This window comes from Sminthopsis crassicaudata, chromosome 3 (assembly GCF_048593235.1).
Source record: "Sminthopsis crassicaudata isolate SCR6 chromosome 3, ASM4859323v1, whole genome shotgun sequence".
Classification (NCBI taxonomy): Eukaryota; Metazoa; Chordata; class Mammalia; order Dasyuromorphia; family Dasyuridae; genus Sminthopsis; species Sminthopsis crassicaudata.
Window position 1 is genome coordinate 16,923,193 of NC_133619.1, and position 12,365 is coordinate 16,935,557.

Here is a 12,365-nt window from a genome sequence, read left to right on the forward strand (position 1 = left end):
TTTGGAGTAGGGCCAGCCCATCAATGACTTTTTTTGCCAGCCCAGAAATGAGCAGTTGGCCCCCTGTGTTCTATGCTTCCTAATTTATTGGATGAATGAATAACCACCAACCTTCCCACCTGTGGCTCCCTGGGAGACTCTGGATGCAGCCCACCTAATCATGTTGTAGAGAAGTCTTCCTTCCATCCTTTGACATCAGAGTTTTCTTTGAAATGTTGCTGAATGCTAAAATGACAAATTATTCTTCTGGTCTGAAAAAATATCTCATTTGAATCTCACAACAACCCTGGGAAATAAGTTCTATTATTATCCCCACTTTACAGCTGAGGCAATAAGGAGTTAAATGGCTTGCTTTAGAGTCACACAGATCTTCCTGGGTATAGGACCAGCCCTCTATCACAATGAACTGCTGAGCTGGCAGGGGCCCTGAAAGGGACCTCAACGGCCATCGAGTCCAATTGTCTTTTTACAAATGTGGAAACTGATGTCCAGGGACATTTAAGTAATAAATGTCAGAGAAAGGCTTTGATGCTGCTTTGTTTGATAGATGGGCTGAAGAAGTGACTCTATACAGGCCTATGAAATCAATAGCCTCCTTACAAGATATCAATTTAATGTAAAAAAAGAAAACAGAAGCAGAACATGATGACTGCAGGTGGGAAACAGGACACCTGAGACTAGAAGAGGATTTCTGAAATTTCTTTTACATTTGTGGGGTTTTTTGTTCTTCTGAAGAGAAATAGAATTGAGGGAAATGGTGGAAAGAACAAATAAAGGCAGATTGTTCATATCAAATTTCTACAAAACTAAAATTTTGGAAGCTGTGAAGTAGCATTCAAGACAGCATGGTGCAAAGTATGATAGGTCAGCCTTGGAGAGTGAAAGGCCTGTATCCAAGCTCTGCCTCTGAAACACACTGGCTCTGTGACTAGAGGCAAGGCAGGCAATTTCCCAGCGACCCAAGCAACTCTCTCAAATGAAGAGGTGGAGATGAGTAGCCAATCTGCAGCAGTGGAGGGAGCTTTCTGATCTGGATATTCCCAAATCTGTGCAATTCTGGTCCTAGATCAAAGGCAGTTCAGTGGACAGAAGGAAGGGACTAATGAATAAAACTTGCCTCTCTGCCAAGTCTGCCTCTATATCTGTCTCCATTTCCTTATCTTTCTGTCTCTTTCTCTGTCTCACTATCTCTCTTGTTCACACACTCCACACTCACCCAGAAACATACACACACACACACACACACACACACACACACACACACACACACACACACACACTTAAAAAAAAAACCCTCTGCCAATTGTATTGTGGTATTTCCATATAGTTAGCTTAAATCGCCAAATGCTGAAATCAATCCTCCAAATTGTCAGTTGAGCAGCTGTTCAGAATGTTCTGGGTAGTCATTGACCTTCTGTTCAATAGGATTTCGTAGAAAGTAGAAAGTTGTTCCTTTAATTCATGGTAGGCCTTCTCCCCCAGCTCCCTGCAATGAAAGGATTGTGAGAGAGGGCAGCTGTCACGTTCTTGTGAGGAGAAAAATGTTTCCTGCAACACTCCATATCCCAGAGGAAAGGAAATAAGAAAGTGATAATGAGAATGCATTCGAAGAGGGGAAAACTTTGAATACTTTCCACTTCTTTGTTTCTTTAATAGATGAGAACCATGAGCCAATCAATGCAGACCCTTCCTTGCTCCTGTCCTTCAGCTGCATGTTAGATAGGATATTTATGCTGGGGGGCACCTAGGTGGCACAGCAGCCTTGAATTCAGGAGGACCCGAGTTCAAATCTGGTCTCAGACGCTTAACACTTCCTAGCTGTGTGACCCTGGGCAAGTCACTTTACCCCAGCCTTAGGGGAAAAAAAAAAAAGGATATTTATGCTATATCTTTGTTCGTGCCCAAAATAATATCCAGCTTCACCAGGTACATTTTTTAAGTGCTCTATATGCAGTCCTTAAAATTAAGCCATAAAGAAAGGAGCATAACAAGGGTTTGTAGAAAGAAGAGGACTACATTTCTTAATGAAACTGAGTAGCAAGATGCTCGATCCAACATGTAATTCTGTAATGGAGCATTTAGGTCAGGTTTTAAGCTTTCTCTATGTAACATTGAGATATGTTTAGTTCCAATATGATTGTAACCATTGTAGAGAGCAAGATATGGGCCAGGAGCCTCCTTCATACTCTTGAATCCCTTTGTTCTTTCTGCTATGCTTTAAGTGAGCATATGATGTGATGGATATAGGACTAGATTTGGAGACTTGAATCAAAATTATGGACATGCACAACACATTTCTTTTTTTCCCCTTTTTTATAAAGCTTTTTTTATTTTTGAAATACATGCAGAGATAGTTTTCAACATTAACCCTTGCAAAACCTTATATTCCAATTTTTTTCTCTCTCCCCAACTCTTTCTCCTAGACAGCAAGTAATCAGATGTAGGTTAAACATGTGCAATTCTTCTGAACATATTTCCACAATTATCATGCTACACAGGAAAGAATCAGATCAGAAAGGAAAATAATGAGAAAGAAAATAAAATGCGAGTGAACAACAACATAGTGAGAATGTGATCCACATATAGTTCCCACAGTTCTCTTTCTAGATGCAGATAGCTCTCTCCATCATAAGACCATAGGAATTAGCCTGAATTTCCTCGCTATTGAAAAGCATCACATCTATCAGAACTGATCATCATATAAACTTGTTGCTGGGTACCATGCCCTTTTGGTTCTATTCAATTCACCTAGCATCAGTTCATGTAAATCTCTTCAGGTCTCTCTAAAATCATCCTGCTGATCATTTCTTATAGAACAATAACATTCCATAACATTCATCTACCATAACTTATTTGGCCATTCTCCAGCTGATGGGCATCCACTCAGTTTCCAGTTCCTTGCCACTATAAAAAAGGGCTGCTACAAACATTTTTGCTCATTTTTGCAGACATTTTTAATGATCTCTTTGGGATACAAGTTCAGTAGAGACACTGCTTGATCAAAGCATATCCAAAGTTTGATAAAATTTTTAGCATCGTTCCATATTGTTCTCCAGAATGGTTGGATCAGTTCACAACTCCACCAACAATGGATTAGCATCCCAGTTTTCCCCTCCAACATTCATCATTATTTTTTCCTGTCATCTTAGTGAATCTGAAAGGTGTGTAGTGGTACTTCAGAGTTGCCTTAATTTGCATTTCTCTGATCAGTAGTGATTTTTTTCCACAATAAACATTTATTAAATACTTACAACATACCAGGACATGGCTGGGGACATAATTAACAACAAAAAAAGAGTCTCTGCTCTCAAAGAACTTATAATCTGAATGAGGAGACCACAGACAAAAGGAGGCAAGAAAACATGGGGGGAGACCCCAATGTGGGAGCATCATTTACTGAAGTTGACAGGTAAGACATCATATGAAAAATAAGGCATTGGGAGAAATGTGGTACTCCATGCTTTAGTCTTCCAGAGGGGAGAGGAGACTGAAGCAGATGGAGTCCATAAAGGCTTGAACCAACAACATGATGGTGAGTTTAGAACTGATGAGCTTATCCTGAAAGGGGCATCTTGTTTTAAGGAATTGGAATCAGACAGGACTGCAGATGGAAAGGGCCGTGTGGCGATAAATGATAGTACCCACCTCACAGAATTATGAGAGACTACTGTGAGATGTTATTAACTGAGATAACATATGCAAAATTCTCTGTTAACCTTAAAGCATCCTATAAATGGCAAACTATTATCTGAATGATGAAACTTATTAACAAGTGACAAAGAGATAATAGACATAATGTGACATGACAGTTCATTCATCAGGCTCCGTCTTCCTTTCCCACTCATGCATACAGTGTCTTTGAAGCACAAGAGGAGAGAAACTTAGGGTCTGAAGCAGCTGATTGCTGTCCTTCCTACCCTTGGTCTCTTGAAGGAATAGCCCGTTGTATGTGTCAGCCCCAGAGTGGACTCTTGCTAATCTGAGTCTATCCACTTTCTCAACGAATCCACTTCTCTGCTATTCTTCCATGAGTGAGGCAGGGGTAAGCGACTTTAATTCCCCCACAGCCTTATGGCTGAGACCTGCGGAGCTTCCCAGACATGCTGCCTTAGTTGAGCACTGTGGCAATATTATACTCTTTCATTGAAAAGTGGATCTTTTAAGCTTGAGATTTGCAAAGCTGTTTAGAACACTTCTCTGAGCTTTTACAGGCTTTACTCTAGCAAGCCAGAGTAATATTGATAGCTTCTGAGAGGTTTTCTCTATCTTAAGCTGGGACAAGATAGGTTTTTATCCAGTCAGCTCTTGAAACAGCAGTGGACACTGATCTGTCCAGTCAGCTTCCAGCATCAGAACTTTTCTTCAATCAGATCAGCTCCCCAAAATCAACTACAGAGCTTGCCTGACTCTACTTAGTTTGTCCCAGATGGGCTCCACGCTATCTCCAGTCTCCATTCAATTTCTCTTGCTGTCACCTCTTAACTTTGAGGGATTAGCTTCTTCCTTTTAATTCCCATTTTTTCTGTTCTTTCTTCTGGCTCAAATCGGAGCATTTTCTGTCTGTGTCTCTTCTCAAGCATTTATGTGAGGTCCTAGTTTTCTCTCAGATCCTCTTAAAATGTTCTGTTTCTCCTTAAATTGTTTTTTTCTTCTTCTTACATAAATGTCCTCTTTTGCCCCTTTCAGCAAATTAAATCTCCCCCCCAAAAAGGGGTAATACTTTACATATATCAGTAGTCTGGTTGGTTTTGCTAAAAAGACCTTTTAAAAATATTCTTTAATAATATTGTTAATCCCACAAAGGTGGTCATAATGGATGAATGCATGTGGATGTTTTCATGAACTATCCTTACTAATAGCAAACACTCAAAATCTTGTCTTCCTATAGGAAGGACAGTATATTAAACTAGGGAATTTATTCTTCTTTTTAGGATAACATATTTTTCCCCCCCGAGGCTGGGGTTAAGTGACTTGCCCAGGGTCACACCTAGGAAGTGTTAAGTGTCTGAGACCAAATTTGAACTCGGGACCTCCTGAATTTAAGACTGGTGCTCTATCCACTTCACCACCTAGCTGCCCCCAGGATAAAATAATTTAATTTACCCTTATCAATATCTCTTGCTTTACACTATTAATTTCTAAATATGTTGGTCTTTTCTCCTTACCTTATCCAGAAGGCTGTTCCTTATAACAAAAACAATAAATGAAAGAAAGCCCCCAAAATAAGGCAATTCAGCAAATTAACTAGCATATCAATGGAGCCCAATAGTGTATGTAATATTCCATGCCCATAGCCCCCATCTTCTCCAAAGGAAGGGAGAATTGAACAGAGAATTGTATTGCTTATTTGAACTCATCTCAAACATCATTTTCATCACTGAAAAGATCTACTATTTTGGTGTTCTGAACAATATTTTTTTCTAAATTATTTTATTTCCCCCTGCCATGTGTCTCTTTATGTGCCTCCTGAAGAAGCAGTATATTTTTAAACTTTTCAATAGTATTGTATTTTCCTAATTACATACAAAGATAATTTTCAGCATTCGTTTTTGTAATTCAAAGTTTTTTTTGTAATCCAAATTTTTCTCTCCCTCCCATACCTTTACTCTTCCCATGACAGTAAGCAATCTGATGTGACTTTTTATATATATATATATATATATAACTTGAATGTTATTGTGTTTAAAATAATTGTATATATATGTGTGTGTGTGTGTGTGTGTGTGTGATTTTGGTTAAAATGATTATATATATTATTGTATTCAAAATGATTATATATATATACACACACACACACACACACACACACACACACATATATATATATTTATATATACACACACACAATCATTTAAAACACAATAACATTCAAGTTGTGCAAGAAAAGTCAGAATAGAAGGAAAAAATCACAAGAAAGAAAAAATAAGCAACAACAACAAGAAAAAGGTGAAAATAGTCTGCTTTGCATTGGTTTTTTGTTTTGTTTTGTTTTGTTTTGTTTCTCTTCCCAGATTATTTTTACCTTGGGAATACAATCCTTTCTTTGCAACAACAACAACAACAAAATTTGGTTCTGCACATATATATTGTAGCTAGGATATACTATAAGATATTTAATATGTATGGGAATGCCTGCCATCTAGGGGAGGGGGTGGAAGAAAGGAGGGGAAAAACTCAGAACAGAAGGAAGTACAAGGGATAATGTAAAAAAAATTACCTATGAATATGGACTGTCAAAGAAAATGTTATAATTATAAAAATTAATAAAAAAAAAAGAAAATAGTCTGCTTTGATCAGCATTCAGTATCCATAGTTCCCTCTTTGGATAGCACAATATTTTTGATAGAGTGTTTAGCAATGGATTTAAAAAGATGTGGGTTTAAATTTCTCCTCAGATAATTATTAGTTGTGTGACCTTGGGGAAGCCATTTAAACTCTATATGCCTCAAGCAGTATTCTGGTACTTACATGCTAGACAATTTGTGATTGGCATTTGTACGGGAAATTTTCATACCTCAAGGTTCCTGCTGATGAGGCTAGAAATCTTTCACATATAGAAGTTTTTGGTTGTTGCATATGATCAGATGGTCATTAAGATGTATAATCAAGCCACATTTTCTTTTTACAGGAAGAACTGAAAAGATTGCAGCCAACAATAGAACAAGTTAGTGATGGAAAATACGTACTTGAAAAGTAAGTATTTAAAAGTACTTGATTGCTAAAATGTCATAGAATACTGCTTCAGTTATGAAATGTTCATGTTTTATAATGATAGGGAAAGGTAAACATATGTACAGAAAATGAAAGGGTTGGCTCAGGTGATTTGGGATATTTCTTCTGGCTCTAAGGATTTAGGAATCCAAGATTCAACATAAACTTAAGAAACTGAAATTATGAAATGTAGGCAGCAAGATAGCATTTACCAGCCAAATGTAAAATGCTGGATTTAAATTTAAAGCATCAGTCACACAAGTTTAGGATTGAGAAATGTGGATTTGTAGCTTATACCATGTGTAAAAATATAAAGTTTGAGCTGACTACAGACTTGTTATGAACTAACAGTGTGAAAAAAGTAATTAAAAATAGTTATATCCATGCCAGGTATAATTTGTACAGTGCCATGCACACAGGAAGTGCTTAATAAATATTTTCTGACTGATTGGTTACATCTAAAATTGGTTGAAATAAGAAGACTTCATTCCTTTTTTCTCTGGTTGGCTGCTTTAGTAGTAAAAAGGATGATTAAAATAGTCAATTATTCATGTTTGGGGGCTTCAAGGTTCCATATTGCTTCAGAAATTCATTGTAGGAAATGGCTCATCTTTGGAGGGGATCCTACACTGTTGTTGGGTTCCTCCAACAAAGTCCAGATTACAATTCAGAATCAGCCCCAAGCCAGGAGTAAGTAAAACTTCAACTTCCTTCTTTGGATATTTAGTAGTAGTAGTAGTTTGCTAAGGAAATTGGGATTAAGTGACTTGCCCAGGGTCACACAGCTAGAAGTATTAAGTGTCTGAAGTCAGATTTGAACTCAGCTCCTTCTGACTTTAGGACTGGTGCTCTATCCACTGTGCCATCTAGCTGCCTGGCTATTTATTATTAGAACTTTTGGTAAAAGAGTTGTTGAGAAAGAGTTTGAGTTTGTGAACTTAAATATTATTCCTGGATTATGGTATCCCAAGCTTCACTTAATGTGGATAATTCAGATAATTAATAATGTGGAAAATTCAGTAGTTCCTATTCTCTTCTCTACTTCCTTCCCAACACTTATATAGGAATAATAATTTCAGGGAGGTTTTATTTGTTATTTTTCTTGTCTTTCCTTCTTTCCCTCCTTCCCTCCCTCCCTCCCTCCCTCCTTCCCTTCCTCTTCCTTTCCCTCTCTCTCCTGACCCCCCTGTGTTTCTGTCTTTTTTTCTGTTTCTCTCTGTCTCTGTCATTTGAAAACAATTTAATTAAATGGAGCTCAGTATTATAGTGAAATTGTTCAGGAAGACATTTTTAATCCTTATTGGTTAGACAGCAATGGTAAGGAGATGGGTAATTCTCCAGGATAATGGCCTTCCAAACATGGCTCATTGTACTTTTCATTGAACTTTCCTCTCCTGATGCTCATTATTCATTTAAACCTAAAAATGAAACCTGAATGGAGCTTTATATCTGTGCACACATGTGTGTTTACATGTTTGTGGTCTTTGTGCTCATGTATGGATGTATATGCTCACATTAATTGTCCAATTCTGTGATAAATGACAGCCAAAGCTTGATATATGTGTGGTGGATGAACTTTTCCAACTATATTTTCTCACATGAAAATTTCAAGATGGATGTTCTATTAGTAGGTCACCTCCCCTACCTCCTTGTGCTAATTACCTCTTCCTGATCTCCCTGATTCTCAGTGACCTTTCTCTTCTGTCTTCATATCCAGTCTTGTTTTATCCTCTCTGGTACATTTAGCATGCAGTGTGCTAGGGTGATTTACTGCCCTGTTCAACTTCAGACCCCTTATAAGGGCAATCATCATGTCATATTATCTTCTCTAAAAAAAGGAAAAAAGGAAAAAGAGAGGAGAGAAAAAGAGAGAAAAATTAGGTTAGGGTTTCCACATTCTCCCCCCATCCGAGGTGAGACATGAACCTGAGTTACACACAGCCAAATTGGCCTGCCAACCCTTTCCTAAATATGACACTTAACCTATATTTTTGCACAGGCTTTTATCCATGACTATAATATAATCTGTTTCCAAAAATCCATACTTTTCTTCAAGACTCAAGGGATTATCTCCTATAGGAAACCTATATTAGTTCTCCTTCTAATTGGCTTGTATTTACTTTTCCATAATAGCAGCCAAGGTGGTTCAATGAATAGAGTGCTGGACTTGAAGTCAGAAGACTCAAGTTAAAAATCTGTCCACATTTACTAGCTGCGGATCCACTCAAGTCATTTAGTTTCTGTTTGCCTTAGTTTCCGTATCTGTAAAATGGGGATAACCATGTCACCTACTTTCCAATGTGGTGAGGATCAAATGAGATCATAATTGTAAAACAAAACATAATGCACATAGTAAATACTGTATAAATGTTATTACTATTATTATGACATAAATATAAACCATTTAAATTTTATAATTAATATTCATATTTAATATAGAACTATATATCATTATATTAAAAATTATATACAGGTTAATATTATTATTGTGAATTTCAATAGTATATACTGTGAACTTAAGGACAAGGAAAGTCTGATTGTTTTGCCTTTATACTCACAGTTTCTAGGAAAAGTTCAAAACTTTTCATTTGGTAAATGGCATGGGGTCCCCAGTGATTTCCAAATAAGTTTTTTTCCTCACATATTACCTGTGTTTGAATACCATCTCTAACACTCACTAACCATAGAGCTGTGCTTGAATGACTTCATCTCTCTGAGCTTTAGCTTTCTCATCCATAAAATGGATATAATAATACCTATGCTACATACAGGAAAGGATTACACTGAGTACTAAAATAGTCAATTGAAACAAAACACATTGCAAATATCAGTTCTTCTGTTCTCCCAGGATATACAATTATTTTGTCTTAAATTGAAATAACATACCAAAAAGAGCAAGGAAGTTAAAGGTAAAATTACTTTTTTTCTTATATCACATTTGTGGTTTGAATGCGTCATTAGTAATTTGGTGAAGTAATCTCTTTGTAAGTAAAGACAAAGTTAAATCTATGACAACTCTGTAAAATGAATATCAATTAGCCTGGGAAATGAATACGGCTACTTAACTAAACATTCTAATATCAATTCTTCTTCCAGCCACCAGATTTCCATGGATATGGAGAATAATATTGAAAAATACAACCTCAGTCTTCAGCCCTTGGAGTCAAAAGTGAAAATGTGAGTAATCTCTAAATCCAAGAGCTACATTTCTGGTTTTGTGGAGGTTTGGGTTGGATTTTTCTTGTTACAGGCCCTGCCTGAATTGCAAACAGTGGCTTAATGGCCATTCTGCATCTCTGACCATCTGTCCACACTGCCTCCTCTCAGTCACCCTTGTGTCACTTTACTTTTCTCTGCATTGCCTGATGTCCTGGACTTCCCACCAAGCTGTACTGAGCTCATGGTGCCATCTACTGACCAATATGGGGAACTTTCTGCTCCAGCTTATTTTTTTCTACCAACTTTTCTGAGGCAATTTACACATTCTTCTTTCTTCTAAGTTAATTTCTGCCCAAGCATCTGCTTCCCTGATTTCTTCCCCATGCATCCTACTTAACATCCTCTTCTTCCAAATCTTTCCTTATTGCCTTTAGAAAATTTGTTCTCTCTTTTTCTTTTCCCCTTCTCACTGTCTCTTTATCTCCTGTTCTTATCGTCACAGACAGAACCATAACAAAGAATTTCATTTCCTGCTCCAAGATGAGTTGAAGAATATGAGTGAGGTGGAAACAGAATTCATTAGACACTTACTATGTGCCAAGAATTGCGCTAATTGATGAGGACACAAATAGAAAAGAAAGTCACAAGGAGCTCATTCCAATTAGGGTAGAAAACACATAAAGGAGGGCTCAGTTTCAGGGTAGATGGCAGGATCCAAGAATAAGAAAAGCGCAGAAATCTTTCAGGTTCATTGGCACATAGAATGGTTGTTGTACAGAGTATATAGTGGGCAAAGCAGCTCTGGCCTGACAAGACCCATTGATTCACCATCTTAACCGAATGATTACAGTTGATAAGTCCCTGCTCAATCAAGATGTATGAGTGGTAATATTCCTCACCATTTAATTCTGGCAAGAAAGTCATCCCTGGGAAGTTACGAATGGAAGAGGATTCTGAATTATTTTTAAGGATGTGGTGAGAACAGGAGGGGCGGCATCCAATTAGGAGAAAACCATGAGAGTGGGTCAGAAGAGAAAGAGCTCCCTCTAACCTGTTCCTGCTGGATCATTGGTAGTCTTTTATTTATTTTATTATTTAAAAATTTTTTTTTATTTAGAATTTTTTCTCCACCGTATATATGCATGAGTAATTTTTTAAAATAATATTATCCCTTGTATTCATTTTTCCAAATTATCCCCCCTCCCTTCACTCCCTCCCCTTGATGACTGGCAATCCCATACATTTTACATGTGTTACAGTATAACCTAGATACAATATATGTGTGTAAATCCAATTTTCTTGTTGCAGGTTAAGTATTAGATTCCGAAGGTATAAGTAACCTGGGTAGATAGACAGTAGTGCTAACAATTTTCATTCCCCTCCCAGTGTTTCTTCTCTGGGTGTAGCTACCTCTGTCCATCATTGATCAACTGGAAGTGAGTTGGATCTTCTTTATGTTGAAGATATCCACTTCCATCAGAATACCTCTTCATACAGCATTGAAGTGTACAGAGATCTTCTGGTTCTGTTCATTTCACTCAGCATCAGTTGATGTAAGTCTCTCCAGGCCTCTCTGTATTCGTCCTGCTGGTCATTTCTTACAGAGCAATAATATTCCATAACCTTCATATAATTGGTAGTCTTTTATGATCTGAGGTGCCTATGGATAGGTTGGAACTAGGAACAATGGGGCCATAGTGGGTACATTATGGGAATATGAGTGACCAAAAATCTTGGTGTAAGAGACTAGTTTCTACCATGATGATTATTTAAAGATTAGGCATGAATACATTTGATAGATATTCTTGTCCCTAGAGAGTCCAGAGCTTTAAGATATTCTTTCTGTCCAGGTAGAATCTGTCATGATGCTTTCGAAAGTCCCCCTTTCCATGAAATCTCCTCCAATCAGAGAAAAATTCTTCCTTCTCCAGGGTAGTCCCAAGTGGTAGTGGACCGGGATTAGCCTCCAATCAGTAGTAATTCATCTCAGACAGACATATGCCATTTGTGTGTGACTTTGAGAAAGTCACTTAATCTCGGTATTCCTCAGTTTCCTTATCTGCAAATTGAAAGCATTGGTCTCAGTGGTCCTCAAACTTTTTAAATAGGGGCCAGTTCACTGTCCCTCAGACTGTGGGAGGGCCGGACTATAGTAAAAACAAAAGCTCACACTCTGTCTCCACCCCTCAGCCCATTTGCCATAACCCAGTAGGCCGCATAAACATCCTCAGTGGGCCACATCTGGCCTGCAGGCCATAGTTTGAGAACCCCTGGTCTAGATGGTTCTTAAAGTCCCTTGCAGCTGTGGATCTGTGCTCCTAAGATACTTTGATTCTTGGAGTCAAGAAATTTAGATTCAGGATTCCATTTTTCCATCTGCTAGCTGAATAACATTAACTAAGTTATTAAGTTTTATGAAACTTAGTTTTCTCTTCCCTAGAGTGGAGATAATAGTCCTTGTAATATTTACTTTCATGAAAGGTAGCCTCGTATAG

General features: G+C 37.6%; 1 protein-coding gene across 1 annotated transcript in view; it reads left to right on the plus strand.

Moving 5' to 3' along the window:
- Nucleotides 1-12,365, plus strand: part of SCHIP1 (schwannomin interacting protein 1) — a 768,598-nt gene that overhangs the window by 152,888 nt on the left and 603,345 nt on the right. Inside the window, exons 2-3 of the mRNA XM_074298086.1 lie at nucleotides 6,629-6,693; nucleotides 9,808-9,888. Of these exons, the coding sequence (XP_074154187.1) occupies nucleotides 6,629-6,693; nucleotides 9,808-9,888 (146 nt within the window). The remainder of the gene's footprint in view (nucleotides 1-6,628; nucleotides 6,694-9,807; nucleotides 9,889-12,365) is intronic.